The following is a 21,704-nucleotide window of genomic DNA, read 5'->3' as shown; positions in this document are numbered from 1 at the left end:
TTGCCGCTGCGGCGGATTGGCAACCAAGACCGTTAAAGGCAGTATTTTTTCAGGCTCTTGATGAATCCCTGAAGGATGAATTAGCCCGGGTTGAGGAACCCGGGGATTTTGAGGATTTTGTGGCGTTAGCTATCCGTTTGGATTCCCGGCTACGTAGTCGGAGCCGAGTTAGACCGAACCAAGTCTTGCGATCATCCACCTCTTCCACGCTCACCCATAGGGAACCTCGGTCCGCTCCACCACCTCCCGAACCCATGCAGTTGGGCCAGGTTGGTTTAACTAATAAGGAGCGTCAACAGCGCTTCTCGGGCAACTTATGCCTATACTGTGGAGGGGAAGGTCATTTCCTAAGAGATTGTCCGGTTCGGCCAAAAGACCCAGTCCGCCGTTCGTAACGGGGAGAACGGTGGACGATAGTAGTTCTAGCCCCCGAGTAGTCACTAAGGCGCCATCTCTTTCTCGCTTATATTTGCCAGTTACGTTAATGTTTGATCAGGATACTTTCGATGTCTCGGCTCTAGTTGATTCCGGTTCGGATTTCAACTTAATTGACCAAACCATAGTGGATCAGCTTCGTGTGCCGGTCGAACCTTTACCCGAGCCTCTCCGGGTGTCGTCTTTAGATGGGCAGAGTTTAACTTTAATCACCCATCGCACTCGACCACTAGTAGTGATAGTTTCTGGTAACCACCGGGAACAACTTTCGTTTTTCGTTTTCCCTGTAAAGCGTTCACCCGTTGTTTTGGGTTTAGCCTGGTTAAGTGTCCACAGCCCGCAGTTTAACTGGGCCGAGTCCCGACTAGAATCTTGGTCTCCAGCTTGTCATTCTCGTTGCTTACAGTCCGCTCGCCCTGTATCTGTTACCCCTTCCTCTGAGACAGAATCTGGGGACGTTATTGACCTCTCGCTAGTTCCGGAAGAATACCACGATCTTCGGAGGGTATTCAGTAAGACTCAGGCTTGTTCACTTCCCCCACATCGCCCTTACGATTGCGCTATTGACCTATTGCCTGGGGCTCCACTACCGGTGAGTCGGCTCTACAACATCTCCAGGTCAGAACGTCAAGCGCTCGAGAAGTATATAGGGGAATCTCTAGCTACTGGGTTAATCCGTCCTTCATCCTCCCCATTGGGCGCCGGCTTCTTTTTTGTCGGTAAGAAGGATGGAACCCTTCGACCCTGTATCGATTATCGAGGGCTTAACCAAATAACCGTTAAGAATAAGTACCCGCTCCCTCTATTATCCTCAGCCCTCGAGCCAGTCCAGAATGCCAAGATCTTTACTAAACTTGATCTGCGCAACGCTTATCATTTGGTTCGGGTGAGACAGGGGGATGAGTGGAAAACGGCCTTTAAGACCCCGCTAGGTCACTTTGAGTACTTAGTCATGCCTTTTGGTTTGTGCAATGCTCCGGCAGTTTTTCAAGCACTGGTGAACGATGTCCTTCGGGATTTTTTGAATGTTTTTGTTTTCGTCTATCTAGACGATATCCTGATTTACTCTCGTGACCTAGAACAACATAAACAACACGTCCGTCTTGTTCTCCAGCGATTATTAGAAAATCGCTTATTTGTTAAGGCCGAGAAATGTGATTTTCACCAGTCTTCTGTTTCCTTTCTTGGTCTTGTTTTAGAGGGCGGACAGGTGAAGTCTGATCCAGAAAAGATAAGGGCAGTAGTGGAATGGCCTGTTCCTGAGACGCGCAAACAGCTCCAACGCTTTCTTGGTTTCGCTAACTTCTATCGGCGCTTTATCAGGAACTATAGTCAGGTAGCTTCTCCTTTACATGCTCTCACTTCCCCAAGGTTCCTTATGTCTGGAGTCCAGAGGCCGAGGAGGCTTTTAGTAGACTTAAGTCTCGTTTTTCCCAGGCTCCCATACTAGTTCACCCCGATCCAGCCAAACAGTTTATTCTAGAGATCGATGCCTCTAATACCGGGGTGGGAGCGGTTTTGTCCCAACAGTCTGAGGTTGACTGTAAGTTACACCCTTGTGCGTTCTTCTCCCGTCGTTTATCCCCGGCAGAGCAGAACTATGATGTAGGTGATCGTGAGCTACTAGCTATTAAACTAGCGTTGGAGGAGTGGCGGCACTGGTTAGAGGGATCCGAGCAGCCCATCATAATATGGACAGATCACAAGAACCTCTCCTATCTGCAGTCAGCCCGTCGACTCAACTCAAGACAGGCCCGTTGGTCTTTGTTTTTCTCTCGATTTAACCTCACCATCACCTACAGACCCGGTTCCAGAAATGTCAAGCCTGATGCACTGTCCCGTCTGTTTACCTCTTTTGAACAAGAGAGGGAGCCGGAACCGATTCTTCCTCCCACTTGTACTGTTGGAGCGCTGCATTGGGATCTGGAGGACAGAATCAGACAGGCCCAACTTTTAGACCCGGACCCAGGTACAGGGCCACCTGGACTTAAGTACGTTCCCCAGTCTGTTCGTCCTGAGGTTCTACGCTGGAGTCATGACACGAAGTTTTCCGCCCATCCGGGCATTTTTAGAACCCAGTCCCAGGTCTCCCGGCGTTTCTGGTGGCCTTCATGGACTAAGGATGTTAGAGAATATGTTCTAGCCTGTCCCGTTTGCGCCCAGAATAAGTCTTCTACGCAGCCACCTTCCGGTTTGTTAAATCCTCTTCCCATCCCCAGACGTCCATGGTCCCACATTGCGATTGATTTCGTTACCGGTCTCCCCTTGTCCCAAGGTATGTCAACTATCTTGACGGTAGTTGATCGGTTTTCTAAGTCCTGTCATCTTATTCCCATCCGCAAATTACCCAACGCCCTCCAGACAGCCCAGCTTCTTATCAAACATGTGTTCAGACTTCACGGCATCCCTGTTGACATCCTCTCTGACCGGGGTCCTCAGTTTATCTCCCAGGTCTGGCGGCACTTTTGCTCTGCTCTGGGTGCCCGTTATACACTCACCTCTGGATATCATCCTCAGACTAATGGCCAAACGGAACGCATGAACCAGCAACTAGAAACTACTCTCCGCTGCCTTACGTCATCTTCACCCTCTGACTGGAACAAGTTTTTGCCCTGGGTGGAGTATGCCCTTAACTCACACATCACCTCAGCTACTGGACGTTCACCTTTTGAAGTTGCTTTAGGATATCAGCCTCCACTTCTACCCACAGATGAACTCAGGATTCCCTTCACCTCCGTAAACGACTACATTGCTCGCTGCCAGGACATCTGGAGAACAACTATCACTGCCCTCACTCGCACCGCAGAGCGGAGCAAGAGGTTTGCCGACCAGCACCGCCGACCAGCTCCTCAGTATCGCCCCGGTCAGAAGGTTTGGTTATCCTCCAGAGACGTTTTGTCCAACCCATCCGCTAAGAAGCTTGCTCCCCGGTTCACTGGTCCCTATGAGATAGAGACAGTGATTAACCCGAGCACCGTCCGTTTACGTTTGCCCCCTCACTCCCGAGTACACCCTATTTTTCATGTGTCCCAGATCAAGCCCGTTTTGGACAGCAACTTGTGCCCTCCTTCCGGACCCCCTCCACCCTCCCAGGACAGTCAGAACCCTCGGGTTCTCAGGGTTGTGGATGCCCGTCGGCGAGGTAGGGGTCACCAATACCTCGTCGACTGGGAGGGTTGTAGCTCTGAGGAGCGCTCGTGGGTTTCCGCAGCTACTATCTTGAATAAGGACTTGATTTTAGATTTTTGGGCTACTCAGCCCAGCACCTCTTCGTCTGGGCCGCCAGGAGGCGGCCGTTGAGGGGGGGGTAGTGTCAGGATTCTCTGTGCTGCTCTACTCTAACTCTATTCCTCAGGTGTGTCTGGTTGGCTGAGGAGGCGTGGCCCACACCTGCAGCTCGTTGCAGGCGGCTTCCTCTGGCTTCTTAAGCAGAGCGCTGACAGATGGAAGACGCCAGAGCCTTAACCAGTCGTGGTACGACGTGGCCTCTGTCCCTACTCTCGGAAACCAGCTTGTGAGTTTTTGCTCTTCGTTTTTTGACTAATTTTTGGATCTCTGTTTTGCCTCAGATTTTGGTGCTTGGATGCACTCACCCGTCTTGACGTCTCGTTCCGAAGAAACAGACCAGCAGAACCGCCTGCTCAGATTTTGCTCTGGCGCTCCCCTCATACTTCCTGGATGTTACCCAGCGAGGCCTGAGATCCCCTCTCCCGGTTTCTGCTGGTTCTGCGTTCACTCTGGTCAATCCATCTGTCAACCGTTGCCGACGAGGTTCGCTCAGGATCCCTCGCCAGTTACATCAGCCGTCCTCAGCCACCAGCCGCCTATCTCCAGCTGAGTAGAATCATAGAGTACTCCCGATGCTACTTCTCCCCGGTTAGGTCCGCCCAGCTCAATGGTAAGCAGCGCACTTCTAGCAATTCCCCTGGTTCTACTTTCAGAGTTTCTTACTTCCTTTTTCTTACAGACTCTCCAGCCGTGACGTTCTGACCCAGCCGACTCACCCGTAGTTCCGTCCGTAGATCTGCCTGTTTTCTAAAATAAACATCTTAAAACTGTGCATTGCCTCCCGATCGTATCTGCATGTGGGCTCGTCACCTGAAAACCATGACAAGTAGCATTAAATTGTTTAACAGTGAATAAATGCCACACCTCTTCCACTGTGAAACGTCCAGCTGCCTAAATGCAACAATGGCCCCTTTTCCATTGATAGCCCCAGGATTTAAAACTCCAGGAGTTGGTCTACCAGGGTAAATGAAAGCCTGGGGCTTCTTTCTTTTTTTTCCCCCAGTGTCCTGTCTAGCAATATGGCAATAGGAATTGATGTCTCAATCCCAGATAGAGCTCGACAGATTTTGCTTTTACAAGTGGAGCGTACAGCTTTCGCCATAGTGCTCCACTTGATTTATGCTTGTAAATAGCTTTATTATGATTCCTGCAAGGAGAATTTCAAATTATATGGACATGACAATGGGAGAGTAAAGGAAGAACAAAAAGTGAAAGAAAAGAAAAAAAAGAGTAGAGGTGAAAGAAAGAGGAGATAAAAGGGAGAGAATGATAAAACCTTCTTTGTCTGCTCCATCACCTGGAAAGAGACACAAAAAGAACAGCACAACCAACAGACATAAAGCAACAGATACAATCGAATAACACCTAGATGCCATTGCTAAATCATATATATTATTATGTAAGCTGACATGTGTAATGTGATACTTGAAAAAAGAAAGTGAAAGAACATAAATAAATAAATAAATTATAAGATTACTGTATATAAGTGAACACTTAATACCTGGGACCCAACACCTGTGGGAGATGTGAGAGTGCACTAGTTTAGGTGAAAATTATCCAGAAATAGCTTGATAGTGATTGTGGAGAACCGAAGACCCACCTTCCCTGAGCACAGAGGCAGGCGTCAGGGGACCCGTAACCCCGGACTCCCAAAGGGGTCCCTAAAGCAGGTCGCCCAGGAGGGGCCGACACAGGATATCTGCAACCCCCCCCAAGGAAGGAGCAGAGACGACCCCGAGGAAATCCCCCAGCCACCGCAATGCCGACGCCCTCAAGAGCCGCGTGGACGAGCCCGTGGGCTCCGCCGGCAGCTAGCCCCGCTGAAGTGATCCCGGCCATGGGCCCTGAGGGCCAGAGGCCCCAGGGGCGCCCTGCCCCGGCGACGGGGGCCCCGGCCGCCCCCCGGGGGGCCAGGCCCCGCGAAGAGGCCGCCGGGAGTGGGCCGGCTCACGCCCGGGAACCCGCCCCAAACCCGAAGCCAACCAATGCGCCAGAGGGCCAAGGCGCCCGCCAACGAAGCGGAGGAGGGCAGGACGTGGGGGGATGGGCTCCGCACCTAGCGGAGACTTGAGATGTTCTTGGGAGAGAGAGCGGACCACACCCATACCTGGAGGAAAAAAAAATAAAATGGAAAACTCATTCACACCATCCCTCCCTTGTGCCCCACTCACCACACACAGAAAAAAAAAAAAGAAAAAGAAAAAGATGCTGTACACACATTCCCACATAACACTCGCATCCAACACTGACCAGAATGGGGGTCACCCCAAATCGACTATACGACTGCTTGTGCCCGACCCCCGGCCCCGGACCAGACGCCCCCCGGACCGGGCCCCCCCAAGAGGGCGGGCCAACACGACCCGCACGAGCCACCCGGCCAGAGCCTGGGGCTTCTAAGAAGGCGCCTTTTCATTGCAGCGGGTCATTTATTTAAAGAGTTTAATATTCAGAAAAGAGATTGAAAAGTATTAATGATGTCCATATCTGCCAGAAAGTGATTCAGTTTTTCAGCTGCAAAATTTTCAAGGATCTGTGATAGAAATGGGAAGTTGGAGATGGGTCTATAGCTGTCAGGAAGAGAAGAATCTAGATGGGGCTTCTTTAGTTGGAGGTAGAAAACAGCTTATTAAATAAGTGAGGCTCATAACCAGAAGAAAGAAGACTTCATCAGTTTTCTAAGACTAGGGCCAATAGAGTAAATTCTATTCACGAAAGAAGGTGTAGAGAGGACATCAGACGACTAGAACAGCCATTCTTAACAACGGGGCCCCGGCCCACAGTTGGGCCGCCAGTGGCACCTAGAGGTCCGCAAGAAGCTCCCAGTTTTTTACCTGTGGGCAGTGGCATAACAAGTCTATATAACAGTAACTGGACAAACTTGATTATATGGAGCCCACCACTTGGTGGCGGTAACGTGTCACTATTTATTCACAAGTTTTTATAAATGGAAGAAGAAGAACTGGCATGCCTGAAAATGGGAGACGTATTTAAAACGAAAAAATTATGACGAAACCTATTACCTTTCCTGTCCAAAAAAAGAGGAAACGTTTGCACAAGTAGAATTGATTAAGTTTGGCTTTGTTAATGGAGGTAACGACAATGAGCCCAGAGCACGATGTGTGGAGTGTGGACTGATGCTATCCAACGAAGCACTTAAGCCTTCAAAGTTAAGGCCTCACCTAGAAACCAAACATCCAACGTAGGGCTGGACGATATCACAATTTGAGTTATTTCACTTAATCCCAGGCCAGGATGCAATCTGTATGTGCAGGTTTATACAAACTTGAAAAATAAATGTTGTTGTAAGCATCAAAGTATTTTGGTTTCTTTTTTTGATCATCGTGTCTTACTTGTTCTTGGATTGGATACGGATATCAGAACACTTATTATCATTGTGCAAGATATATAATATAAATCAATTGGAAGTGCGACCATTTTGGTAACCCATGAGACTGTTGATATTATAAATGGGCCCATTTGGACAGGAAAAGTTGGGCCCTGAGGTCAAAAAGGTTAAGAAACCCTGAATCATCATACAGCAACTACGATCCATTCAAGAAACCCTGTATTTCTGAGTGCTATAAATCCAATCAGGGTTCCAGGATCAGGACCTGGATGACTGAGAATCTTCACCAACATATTTACATCCTTAAAGGTGCAGTACAGAAACAAAAATTGTATCACAAGAATGTGTTTAGAAACATTTTGTCATATTTGAATGGTTAACAAAAATAATTATATTGATGTAGAGTTACAGTCAAATGGGATGTATATGAATCTAGCCATAACCTTCTGATACTTTATGACACCGTGATCAGGTCAGGTTCTGTTGAGTTACTCCAGCACATGAACAGATGGAGGACCAGAGTTTGATGGCGAGCCAACCCCATTGTTGAACGAGTCCAGTCTGCTACTGCACTGTGCGCTGTGGTAGGCCCACTGCAACAAACACTAGGGATGCAACGGTACATGGTATAATCCCGGACTGTTCCCTCAGCCCTGCAAGGGACAAGCTGCACTCATGACCTGCGGGATTCCGGTTTTGCCTTTAATCAGTTAACTCCTGGTTTTCATCGTATTGGGTGCTGCTGCACAGCCTTTTTGTGGCATCGCTGCAATGACTTCAGCAGCTCTCTTCCACTGCTCCACATCACCCACTCTTTCTCTCCCTCCTCCCCTCCACTCACCTACATACTCACCTACAGCAGCCAACGCCAGCTTGGCTGCATCTTAACTTTTGTCCACGAGTTCTTTGGCTAACTACAAAAATACGTGGAGATGTTCAGAAAGAGTTGAAAGATGCAACAGCTTCTTTCAAATCTCCAGAGTGGAATTACTTCAGCTTTGGCATTGAGTACAACGACGAAGGAGTGAAAACTATCAACAGATGGTTCAGTCTGTAAACGTTGTTTGGCAAATGTGCCTTACTCCAGAGGAAACACCAGCAATATGTTAAAGCATGTCCAGTGAAAGCATCCTGATATGACGCTTCCTGAATACAGGTCAGTGGAGTGACCCGAACAGGTAGCAACAGAAAAAAAGCAAATGTCTCTGAGAATGCTTTTGCTCAGACCTACCGAGACTCTTCAGATAAGCATAAAATAACCAGAGCATTAGGGGTGTTCACTGCTAAAGATTTACTGCCTTTCCTATTGTCCAGGATGTGGGGTTTCAGCATTTAATTAAAACGTCGGTCTCCTTTATGCTTTGGCCAGCCGTCCACATTTTACTGAAACTGATCCCTAGACTTTAGGACAAAACGCACAAAGCCATGGAGAAGGACTTGGCTAGAACATGAAGCCTTGCAGTGACAGCTGGACCTCTGCAACACAGAGCTCCATGACTGAGACTGTTCACCACATGCTGGACTGGAAGATGAAAAGCGCTGTGCTGCAGTCCCGTCCACTGCAGAAAAGCCACACAAGGGCACATTTAGCAGAGGAGCTGAGAGATGCTGTCACAGAGTGGAAGCTGCAGCGACCAAACATGACTCTACCTGTAGCCACAGATAATGCAGCAAAGAAACTGTTGAACTGGGACCCAAACAGGATGTTTTGCTCTCACAGTGAATCCTGTGGCTACAAAGGCAGTGTCAGGTAACAGTGAGTCCCGCCTTCTTGGAAAAGTTGTCACCTTTTCTCACAGAAGCACCACGGCTCACCAAGCTCTGACTGAAAGAAGAAATGCTAAACTTGCTAAAGCACAAGTTAATCCCTGATGTGATAACTGGATGGAACACATGGCATGACATGTTGTCCCGTTATGTTGAACAGCAGACTGCCATCTGCTCTGCTTTAACTAGGACAAAAACCTCAGGGGGAACTTTAACTGATGCTGACCAAAAGATGGCAGAGCAACTAACGAGTCCACCCACAGAGGGAGAACACTCAGCCTCTCCTCCTCAGAAGAAAACTGCTGTGGCAGAACTATCTGGAGAGGTTTTCACCAAACAAGAGCAGGTCAAGGCTTTTTCTCCCATAGATGAGGATGACAGCGCTTCATCCAGGTCAGTATTATAAGAATTATTATTCTGAAGTCACTATGGCCTCACACCACTCGGACAGAGGAGGCCTGGAGACCTGATGTCTGTGTATAAGATCCACTGTTTTCTGATTGCAAGGCCAAATGCTGCAGCTGCTGAGGGATACTGATTGTTTACGATAGACTGTCTTTGTTTTGTCTCATGGGAAGGCCACGGTGCAGTATTAGGGGAAGCCCGAAAAGCGACACAGGCAGAGACAGGGCAGACAGAGACTGCAGCGGAACCGTGGGGTGCGATTACTTTCCAACTATGTGAATCTCTGCTCTGTTTCTCAATAAAAGTGCTGGAACGTCATACCACCGTCTCGTCATTTAGTAAAGATGGGAACTCAGTTACTATTGTTTAATATTCCACTCAAAACTCCCATAACAATTTGGCGTAAACGAAGAAGATCTCCGACCGACGAGCGAGGGAGTCCGGGGACAGGAGCTGCTTTGGCCGGCCCGGAGAGGTTATCCGGCCTCTGGTACCCCAAATGGATTTTCAAGGGATGTGGAGGAGCTCCTGGTCTCGGAGCGTCTCTGGGCGTCGGCGCGAAGATCCGAACCTTTCTTTCATGAGACGGTAAGGGGATTATTTTCCAGCTCTTTTAAAAACAAACGCAATTGGTCAAAAATGCTTGCAAGCTTTTAAATTTTAAACCCCGTTTTAAAGTATACCTCAAGAAATTTTAAAATTTAAAACTGTAAACCTAAAAGGTAGTAAAAGTAAAAGCCGGTAGAAATAATGAATTATATTTAATCCTTAAGGCAAATAAAACAGGGTTCGCAATACCGAACGGTGACTAAGGTTTAAACATTAAACTAAAATTCAAAATTTAATTAGAATACGTTTTCAGCTGAAATACGGACTTTCCCACAAGGGGGGAGGAGGGGCAGAGTGATTTTCACCTGGAGAACAGGTGACCGGCTGAGCAGTTTGCAGCTGGTCCATTAAAGTCCTCTTGTCTTGGGTTTGTGCAAGAGGCTGTCCACTTCTGTTGTGGATGAAAGCGGCAGGGATGCTTAAGTCCTTGACTGTTGCGAAGACGTTTGCAGCTTTGATAAGTGGGGACCCCGACCATTATACCAAAAAGCCGACCATCAGATGTGAGGCCTTTCATTTTAGTTGGTCGATCGTGCTAAGGACAAGTAGAAAATAATAATAAAAAACAAAAAAAGGATAAAATAAATAAAAACAAACAAAAAAAAGAGTCTGGATGCAGAAGAGTCCGTGTAATGGGTAAAAGGCAGAGTTTCTCAGGGTCCAGCCAAGCCCCAGGGTGAGACGTTCGATTTCATGCTGAAAAACGTAGGGGCCCATCCAGACGCATGACATGCATAAATTATTTGAAATGATTTGATTAAACATGCAGATTTCTCACATAGGGGTTATTATTATTACTATTATTTTATTTTATTGCAGTACTGCTACTAAATAATAAAAATAAAATTAAGAGAAAAAAGAAAAGCGATAAAAACAAGGAAACGGAAACGAAACTAAAAAGGCGTTGCACCGGGGAAGCGTTTACGTGGGGACCGATTAGGCACTTCCGTTGTGGATAAAATTGGTCTAAACTGCTAATAGCGACGTATAACTTTCAAAAATGGGTAAGCGTCCAAGTGTCTGCGAGACACAGAGTTGTATCCTTGCGGGACTGAAGCGTAAAACCGCGTGTGGACGAAGCATCGGGGGGTCGTAACCAGCGCACGCTCTCCACCTTTTAAACTAAGCGGGAACTTAACGCGTTGAAAACATCTTTCGGCGTTGACGTTTAAAAATTATGAAAAACATAGAACTATTTAAGATGGTGAAAAAGCAGGCCTGCACGTGTTTGTCTGTCTGAATGTCATCGTTTGTATGTAACCGTACGTGTGTATGTATCTATTTAACTAAACGTTCGTCTGTGTGAATTAATTCGGGGTAAAAGTAATGTTCATGGTTTCAGAATGTTCATTTGTTTTGGGAGAACTGCAGCTCCGTAATTCAAATGACATTTTAAGCATGGACTATGTTAACAATAGAGGTACAGTAAAAGAGAGATTTAAATAACAAAGTTTGTTTTTTAACATTAAATATCAGGACCAAATTAAATTGATACACGGAGAGATTAACATGGCTTGAACGGAAATATTTCAGCTTTGTTAGAAATTGGAAATAAGCGTTACATAAGCTTGTTAAGTTTACTGTTTTACAAATTTAGGCTGAGATCCTATCACTTGTTTTTTAGCCCTAAAGTAATTTAAAATTACTGAGATCTCATTTCTTATAATAATAATGATTCATCACAAACCAGTCCATGTGAAAGAAGTTTAGATATAGATGATTTTTTTATTTAAATAGATGAGAAAAAACTGTGCTTTGAACAAACCTGTATGGAACTAAATATGAATTGCTTTTCTAAGGGTTTTCTATTCATTTATTTTATTTATTTTTTACTTGGAATTTGAATGCAACTAATGAGAAATTTTGAAAAGCGTCAAAATATCAGAAGGCCACGTTACACGCGTCAACAGTTACAAAATCATCTGATGTTATTAGTTATGCTGAACTGAGGTGAACCTCAGAGAGACAGTATAACCTGAGAAAGACAATAGATATGATAAACAAATCTGACCATGATTTAAACATCTGAATGTTTATGGCGAGGCTGGGTCTGTGTGTTCTGGCCTGGGGCACGAAAACTATGTCAGAGGGGAAAAATAAAATAAAGCCAGCTTCTGAAGGGTTAAATTCTAATTCTAATCTTGGGTTGTTTTGAGTAGCCTTCTCAATGTGCTTACGGGGAAAACTCTTATAATTTACAGAGAAACACTAGAAGTTCAGTAAACTAAAAGGGAAAAATCATTGTTTTAAAGTTTCACCCTTGACCAATTAAGATTGATAAGGTATATATGAATAAAAGTATTACTAACAGCAAATACACATGGTCAAAGGACCAGAAGGATATCAAAAAGGTTTGTAATAAGTCAAAAACCTATGTCATATTGGAAAAGACATAATTGTGCTCCTTGTTTTAATTTTGTTTGGTTAATTTCTTTCGTTTTTTTTGTTTTCTTTCTTTTGGAGGTGTTTTGAACAGAGTTTCAAAGGAAAGGTAAAGAATAGAAACCTTCCCAGGATCAGAGAAAAAAAAGGGAAAACATCACGTTAAAGGGACACTAAGGGGACCAGGGTTTTAACTGCATGCTATTAACACTCTTGTTTTTCTCTGAGTTATTGCTTTCAGATTAAAGGAGACGCCACCTTTCTCCCAACAGAAGACTCTGAAAAGACAGTGCTAGCAGTGCGGTAAGGAGTTATAATCAGATTTGGACACTAAATTATACTTAGTTTCAATATGGTTTTATGGGGTAAAAAATGGAAACTGTTTGCTTCAGACACACAAGGATCTATGGTTTATGCACCTTCTGATTTGATATAGGAAGGACCAGGATCGGATTGGCTCTAAAGATCCTTTAAAATTAGCTGGTAATGATAAGACTTAGATTCAATACAGGGTTTTCAGGCTCAGATTGGCCGAGAGCAGATCTCCCTGGGAGGGGGGCCTTACCAGTTTTTACTATCCCCTGGGGGGGTAGCTTTTTCTGGGGTTCCCTTGCCCGCACTGAACCTCTCCTGCCTTTGCTCCTGGTGTTGTAAGTTTGGAGTGGTGGATTATTGTCCATCGTAGGGGTGAGTGGAGAAAGGAGTAGGAGGGTATTCAGGGTGGGTGAAGAGTAGACGGATTCGACCTTGGTTAATGAACAGGGTTTAGCTTACCATAGTCTAATGTAATTTTAAAATAATGTGCGCATAGGTACCTAAAACAGTCCTTACCTAATTAGATGAATCCTAAATTGTAGACAAAAGCTAAATCTTTGATCTTGTGTGTTAAACCTCTTTGAAGCATTCATGTTGATCTGTACTAAAAGTTCCAGCACTGCCCGGTTCCAACACGGGAACCCTTTGGGTCCCACTTTACGAGTTTACAGAAATGGTTCCTCTGTGCTTTGTTCACATTTTCAAGTGATGGGTCATCTTGTTTTGTCTTGATGCTGACGACGCCATCATCAAAAAAAAAAAAAAAAAAAAGAGAGGAATGTTATAAGAATTATTATTCTGAAGTCACTATAGCCTCACACCACTCAGACAGAGGAGGCCTGGAGACCTGATGTCTGTGTATAAGATCCACTGTTTTCTGATTGCAAGGCCAAATGCTGCAGCTGCTGAGGGATACTGATTGTTTATGATATACTGTCTTTGTTTTGTCTCATGGGAAGGCCGAAAAGTGACACAGACAGAGACAGGGCAGACAGAGACTGCAGCGGAACCGTGGGGTGCGATTACTTTCCAACTATGTGAATCTCTGCTCTGTTTCTCAATAAAAGTGCTGGAACGTCATACCACCGTCTCGTCATTTAGTAAAGATGGGAACTCAGTTACTATTGTTTAATATTCCACTCAAAACTCTCATAACAGTCAGCAGACTCCATTGATGTTGATGCTGATCCCTTTGTGTGCTGCTAGTCCAATGCCTGTAAGTTCCCTCATGTTGCAGAACTGGCAACACGTCTCCTCTGTGTCTGCGGGACTTCAGCTCCTAGTGAGAGAAGTTTCTCCTCTGCTGGGACATTGTCAGTGCAAACGCTCTGGCCTTGCACCACACAGTGTTGGTAGACTAACTTTTTAGCACAAAAATCTGTCTATAGTATATGAGAAGATAAGATAAATTTGCACCCAGAATGTTGTTTTATTTTGCTATATTATTTTGTTTTGCTTTAATTCAAAGGACAAGCTTTTTTACGTCTGCTAAAGGTAATGTGCACTTTTTCTTTCAAAGTGATTATCTCATGTACCAGTTATCCTGAGATGCACTTGAACATTTTTTGGTTTTTATTTTGTATATTTTTATTTAGATTTCATACAAGCCATTGAGGAAGAACAAGAAGAGGGTTTAGTTATGGTTCAAAAAGTTCAGCAAGTGTTTTTAACAATGGCATCGTTTATTTAACTTTAATGTCTTACTGGAGAGCAGGAAGACATGACTAAATTTGTAAATAAATCATTTGCTCATCTTTAACAAATGAATTAGAGATGCTCAGATTAAAGCTGTAGAGCTCAGAACTGATGCACAGACCTTTGATCCTTAAAGGAAAAATAAGTAATGAGACCTAGTGGTTAAAACCAAAACACACACACAATGCCTTTCACACAGACGCTGTGTTACACTGAATCTTTACTTCCACTTTTCTTACTGGCTTCTATGTTAACAGGCTGCTGCTCTTTTGCCAAAATAAAACAAACTCTGCGCTCTGCTTTGGGAACTTTCATCTGATTGGCTCAGCAACCAGGAAGTAAACACAGGCTACACTCAGAACCAAAGTAGTTCTGCACCGTACCTCTAGCTTTGAAAGTATTAAAACCTCTAAGACATTGATGGAGAGGACAGATTGTTAGAGAGAATGTTACTTCCATCCCAGCTGACATGATCATTTTACTGTAAATATCTAGTAGCTCCTGTAACAGTTCAGAGGGGAACATGACTTTTAAACCATGTTCTTGCAGAACATTACAATTCTAAATGAATTTGTGGATCATCTGCACTGAAACCAGAACCAATGAATGTTCCAACCCACCAGCTACAGGTTGGTCTCTACCAGAATACCATCATCACTGCAGGAGGTTTCAGGCTCCAGCCCTCAAGGAGCAAATGTCCTACAACTTGGTAAAAATAACATTTGCAACACTAAACAGAGTTCAGAGGCCTAAACCTGCAGGATGCCACCATTAAAGGACGTTTAAACCTTTAACAGTCTCTGGCCAGCAAAAGTCTGTTAGCTGGTCTCAAACCCTCCAACCTTTAGTTATGGCCCTACCCCAACACGCCCAAATCAAAAGGTTAAACTACCAGTTTCAGTTGAGCAGCTCCATGTAAACAGGCCCTTTGCTCAATGATTTAGTACCAATACCAGTAATTTCAGGTTTTTATTCTCTACCACAATCCTCACATCCACACCCAGCTAACAGGCTTTAAACAGAACTCAATGCAAACAGATCCATTACCATTTGTGTCACTAAAGAAACCGTTTGTATAATTTAAATCTTTTTATCGGAGCCCCATTAATGTAGCAGAAACCATCAAGATTCTGTCAGACCAGCCAGCAGAGTATTACAGTGAAGTGAGCCTCAGTTCCCTTTCTGCCTGGATGCTGAGGTTCTTCCTAGGATGGGGAACACTGCTGGCTGTTGACTATTGGTTCTGTTGTAGCAGAACTGAGAAGCTCAGCTGCTTATGGTTGTACCCAGACTTGGACTTGAAAGCGTACGCTTGATGCTCTTCATCTACAGCAGTGAAGACCGGCTCTTCCTCACCGCTGGTATCAGATGAAGAGCTCCAGCTCTCCTCTGCAGACTGCTGAGGGCTGCTGTTGTCTGGAGCTCCCTGCTGGACCCAATAAGTAGAACCACTGTCAACACCTCTAGTACCGCTGCTGTAGTAAACTCCTGGATAGCTGCTGTGGCCTCCAGAACCACTAACCTGTCCACCATAAAAGAAGCTGAGCTGGGAGTGGAAGAGGAGCTTTTGGGCTGAACAACTGCAGCACTAGCAGGTGGTCTGCCTGGCTGCAGCTTAGGAGCCTGTCCCGCTCTGTTTGCTGGGAGGACAAACTCATGTTGGAGCCCTGAGGTGGATGGAGCTTCATGCAGCATTTGCTGCAGAGGAGGCAGCTGTGAGCTGGCCACAGCCATGGGGTCTTCTGCAGTAAGGCCCTGGGTAAGGACACTTATCTCCTGGCTGCTCTCCCTTCTATTAAAGCTGCAATCAGAAAACTGTCATCAGAATGAACTGCAATATTTCTCTTTCAGATGTCCCAGTAAAAAACAAACATTGTGCTTAGCACTGTGTCAGAGTCCTCTGACTGAGGAAAAGCTGCAGAGAGGTGGCCTCCATCAGGGTGTGGCAGTCCACCACCAGGTCTGGGATGTGCTGGTAGTCACTGAGCACTTTGCTCCACCCAGGAAGCTGGACTCCATCCCTCTCAGCTGGAGACTTGTGCAGCGAACACAACTTGATGCACACGGCCTGAACTAAGCGACTGGTGCTGGGCCACTGAGCCGGTCCCCCTGGAGGACTAATCAGGCTCCTCTTCAGGCTTTCCACAGCCGCTGTGACGCCGTGTTCTTAGGGGCCTTAAAGCGGCCGAAGGCCAGCTTGGCTTGGTGTCTGGGCTCATAATAAATCCTCTGGTCTCCATCAGGAAGAACGGTCCAGAGGCGGATGACCTCTGACCTGCTGCTCGTCCAGGTAGAGCGCCTGACGCAGGGACACCAGGTACTCGGCCAAATCCTGCACCTTATCCCACCCTGGGATGCCATTAGGTCCGTAGACTGCAGCCTGCAAGGAAGTATTAAAATGCAGAATCCATTGCAGCAGTAAAATCTCAGAGTCAAAGCAGGAATAATGTAGCACTGCAGCTAACGTGTCGTCTACTCACAGGGGCCTGGTCTGCAACGCTGGACCCAGCTGATGTTGCAGGACCAGAGGCTCCACTTGGCTGGACAGGGCGCTGCAGGGGAGACGGCACAGGAGAGGGCAGAGGACTCTGGCTGAGGTGCTGATGTAGAGATCCTTGGCTGGATGTGGATGGTGCAGAGGAAGAGGGGCTGAAGGCCTGCTGGATGCTGCTGTGTTCTGGATCATAGAGGACGGCCACGCTCAGGTCCTCAGCTTCCTTCTCCACAAAGCCTTCATCATCCATCAGCTCCACCAGCCCATCCTCTTCCTCTGGCTTCTCCATGAGGGTCAGCGAGCGAGCAGACTGACTGTAAAGGTCCTCCATCCCAAGAAGCTCCCCTGGAAAAGAACGCAGATCCAAAGCACAATCCACATTATTAGTCAAGACTGTGAACTAAGGAAGGATTCAGACATGCACTCCATAGTGGTGGAAAGTAGCAAAGTTTCAGTAGTTATTACTACAGTATCGTGTCTCTAAGAGTGTCTGTACACATACGCCTCCCTAAGTGATTCAGAAACCCCCTCTGTAATCGAAATTTATTAATTGTTTTGCACTGTTTTTGCACAACGTCACTATCACTTTATTTTAATTAATTACATTTTTTTTTTTTATTAAATTTTATTTATATAGCGCCAATTCATGAAACATGTCATCTCGAGACACTTTACAAAGTCAGAATTAGTCAGATTATACAGATTGGTCAAAAATGTCCTATATAAGGGAACCAGTTGATTGCTTCAAAGTCCCGACAAGCAGCATTCACTCCTGAAGAAGCGTAGAGCTACAGGGAGAGTCGTCTGCATTGTCCATGGCTTTGCTGCAATCCTCATACTGAGCAAGCATGAAGCGACAGTGGAAAGAAAAACCACCCAGTAGCGGAAAGGAAAAACCTCCAGCAGAACCGGGCTCAGTATGAACGGTCATCTGCCTCGACCGACTGGGGTTATAGAAGACAGAGCAGAGACACAACAAGAGAGACAAACAAGCACAGAAGCACACATTGATCCGGTAATCTGTTCTACATTAGAAGGTAATAGCGGGTGATCTGTCTTCCCTGGATGATGTCACAGTTAACAGAACGTCAGACCAGGTGTACCTACTGTGAAGAAAAAAGAGAGGAGCAAAAAGTTAAAAGCTGAAATGACAGCAGTCATTTCAATGTAATGCAAAACTGGAGAGCAGTAGGAGAACTCAGCAGAGTGAGAGAAATAGATCCTGATGTCCTCCAGCAGCCTAAGCCTATAGCAGCATAACTATAGAGGTAGTTCAGGAAAACATGAGCCACTCTGACTATAAACTTTGTCACAAAGGAAAGTTTCAAGATTAGTCTTAAAAGTAGACGGGGTGTCTGTCTCACGGACCAAAACTGGGAGTTGGTTCCACAGGAGAGGAGCCTGATAGCTAAAGGATCTACCTCCCATTCTACTTTTAGAGACTCTAGGAACCACCAGCAGACCTGCAGTCTGAGAGCGAAGTGCTCTGTTAGGAACATACGGGATAATCAGAGCTCTGATATATGATGGAGCTTGATTATTAAGGGCTTTATACGTTAGAAGGAGAATTTTAAATTCTATTCTTGATTTAACAGGAAGCCAATGAAGGAAAGCTAAAATTGGAGAAATATGATCCCTCTTGTTGATTTTCATCAGAACTCTTGCTGCAGCATTTTGGATCAGCTGAAGACTTTGAACTGTGAGTGACAGAACAGACTGGACGTTTTCATTCAGACAGACTTGCAATAAGGAAAAATAGGCAACCACTTGGGGGCCCCTGCCGGTAAGGACCCCCTGGTTGCATGCCCCTGCTTTATGTGTTTGAAATAAAATAATTTACAATATAAACAACAATGTGACACAATCCCTCCCCCTCCCCCCATTGCCATACATTAAAAACATGCAGTAGTACCACTGAGCGAGTGCTAGTTGGGGGGCTTAGAGAGGAAAAAGGCAGAACTGTAAAATCAAGAAAACAAGAAAAAAGCTAGATTTGTACAAAACCGAAATTGTCTGAAGTCCTGGATCTCATTAAAGAGGATATTTAGATGTTTGTAAAAAATATGCATTAAGTCAAAAAATTACATTAGATTGAATTATTTATTTTAAAACAAGATCAGTTTTTAATTGTATTCCATTTAATCGCTACCTGCTTCACCAGAACCTGAGTCCAAAGAAAAAGAAGACGGAAGAAATTGTTATTTGCACCATACATCGTATGGCATATGCAGCAATGGGACTCCTCAACTATCCCTGAATAATCAGAATAATGGTTCAGTCCAGGGCTGCTGGCCTGCCTCGTTCATCAACCCGAATAGTTACTGCATCCAGGATGAGGAGGAGGTTTATGCTAATGAGCATCAGCAGGATCATCATGAGGAGCAGAGAGACTTTCAGCTGAGCTACAGTCAGACTAAAGCTCTGTGGAGGACAACCACCTGCATTTTGGGACGGCCAATTAATAATAGTTTCTTCATAAGTGGAATGAAGGGCTGGAAAGATGCAGTGAAACTGAACAGGTTCATAAAAGACAGAATATATTTATTTGTAAGAGTTCAGGATGCTGATGACGCTTGAAGTTGTTTTCAGTCTGTTAGTCACTGCTCTGATATAAGCCTAAATGAACGATAAAGGGGGTGACTGCTCCTCTGTGATCAGGGTGGTCTTCCTTTTAAACGGTTCATAAGGAGGTGAATTGTCGTTTTGCTGGTCTCAATTTATTATTTTTAATTTAGTTTTTTTTTTGCTGGCCAGCTACATTTTTATTTTTGAAAGGACCATTGAGAGACTCTTTTTTTTGTTGGACACCAGAACAGTGATTTTTTTTTTTTTTTTTTTTTTGTGGAGTAGAGATTCCAGAACTGAAGGACATTTTTTTTGTTCCAAACCAAGCATACCAGGGTTTTTCTTCTTTGTTATTTCAAGGAATATTTTGAGTTTATTTATTTTGTATATGTCTAACAGTACTGGATGTTATTATAAGGTTCCTTTTAAGTACATTGCTATGTACTAATAAATGTTAAGGGATACTGAGGTGTTGTGTATTTCGATCCCAGAAACATATTGATAAATTCTGGTTGATAGTAAACTGCTATCTGGACTCCGAGTCTACTATTTTGGTTACAGTAACAGGTGGGATTTTAACAAAGACTTAAAAATCAAAGTGACTGGGCTGTTCTAACATTCAAGGGAAGACTGTTCCAGAGTCTTTGCACAGCCACAGCAAACGCTCAGTTCTCTCTTTTCTTCAGCCGTGATTCCAGCACAACCAAAATTATTTGAATTGATGATCTGTTGAATATTAGTTTCTCCAAACATTATGTTAGTGAAGAGGCCACCTTAAGATCAAGTTGATCACATTTTATATAATGCGATATTTTAGGACTGAATTGTTCATATTTACAATAATGTAAAAAGCAAAGGTTTTCTCTGTGACAATGAATAAATACTTTAACTAGAAATATCAAGACTCAGCAGAAGAATGGAGCAGACTTTAATTAAAGGACAAAATAAAATTATTCACCCTACTAGTTATAAAACCAGTTACAGGTGGTGATGATTTTAGTGCAGCTATGCTTCTAATGCGTTTAAAATTTCTAAAACGGATTAGAGATATTAAATAAACTAACTAGAAGAGTATCCCCTTGTTTCCTTAAAAGGCTTCATATGTTTCCTTGAAGTTAAACTTGATCTCAAAATGGTATGAATGTTACTGGATGGCTTTGAACACATCATGGTTGGTAACAAACCACCTGATTTCTTGTAAATGAGTGCGGGAGGGGCAGTCTGAGCACTTCCTGGTTCTCATGTTTACTTGCAGCAGGAAGAGATCAGTAATCAGAAGCTCAGGCTCCGTTTAGTCTCAGAAGAACAAGTGGATTAAAACAAGTCTGTCAAAATGAAAGGTAAAATCGTTTTATTCTAACTTTTCTTCTGCTTAGTGAGTTTTTCTTTGGGAAGTCAGAATTCTGTTTTATCCTCTGTTGCGCTATGAGAAGGTTGCAAGTACCCGATTCAATCCATGCAGACTGCCACTATGGGGCCCTGAGCAAGACCCCTAGTCCCACATTGCTGCTCGGGTGCTTCAATAGCTGAGTCCTGGGCTCAGCAGGGGCCTTTCTGTGTGGAGTCTGCTTGTTCTCCACGTGTCTGGGTGGGTTTTTCTCCGGGCACCTTGTATGTATAATGACAAAAAAAGCATCTTATCTTAGAAGACAAATTTCTTTGGAATGTACAATTACAATGACAAATAAAAAATTCTTCTCCAAAACGTTTCAGATAAACTAATATTCATATATAAAACAATAACCCAAATAAAAAAATATTGTTTTTAAAGCAATGATTTCAGGTAAGGAAGAATCTGTCCTTACTGTCTTGGTAATTTTCTTTTTATAGTGTCCAATGTGGCAATACAAATTGTTGTCTTAATGCCAAAAAGAGCCCAACAGATTTTACTTTGACAAGCTGAGCCTCACTGCTTTCGCCATAGTGCTCCACTTTGATTTATATATGCAAAAAGCTTTATTAAAATTTATGCAGGAAATATTTCAGGTTAAATGGACACTAAAACAAGAATGTAGGAGAAAAAAAGGTGAAAGAAAAAGGACAAAAAAGGACAAAAAAGGAGAGAACGATACAACATCCTCAGTCTTCTTCCTCACCTTCAAAGAGAGATGTTAAAAGAACAGCACAACCAGCCGATAAAGTATTAAAGATACAATTGTTGTGCAATTATACACTGTTTAAAGTTAATTAATGTTTATTAAATAACCCTCTGTTAACTATTGTCTTGTGATGATCAGCTCTTAAGCTGATATCAAGACAATAGTTGAAAGGGATGAATTCGAGCACTAGCGATCTTTTAACAGCAAAACCTGCACACACATAGAATAAAAGGAGTTACAACTTCTTTTCACGGCCAAGAATTTAATAACAGAAATAAAATGAACATCCAGAGAACATCACTAT

General features: G+C 44.3%; 1 protein-coding gene across 2 annotated transcripts in view; it reads left to right on the top strand.

Annotated features, from left to right (window-relative positions):
* Window positions 1-21,704, top strand: part of LOC118556862 (NLR family CARD domain-containing protein 3-like) — a 353,674-nt gene that overhangs the window by 284,416 nt on the left and 47,554 nt on the right. The window contains exon 1 of one of the 2 annotated variants that reach the window (XM_036125407.1): window positions 20,620-20,641. The exons of the other annotated variant lie outside the window; for it this stretch is intronic. Within the exon in view, the coding sequence (XP_035981300.1) occupies window positions 20,635-20,641 (7 nt within the window). The 5' untranslated portion in view covers window positions 20,620-20,634. Of the gene's footprint in view, window positions 1-20,619; window positions 20,642-21,704 lie in introns of those variants that run through there. 2 annotated transcript variants of the gene reach the window in all.

The sequence above is a fragment of the Fundulus heteroclitus genome, chromosome 21 (assembly GCF_011125445.2).
Source record: "Fundulus heteroclitus isolate FHET01 chromosome 21, MU-UCD_Fhet_4.1, whole genome shotgun sequence".
Taxonomy (NCBI): domain Eukaryota; kingdom Metazoa; phylum Chordata; class Actinopteri; order Cyprinodontiformes; family Fundulidae; genus Fundulus; species Fundulus heteroclitus.
The sequence above is the reverse complement of the archived record's forward strand: the minus strand, read 5'-3'. Positions and strand labels throughout refer to the sequence as shown.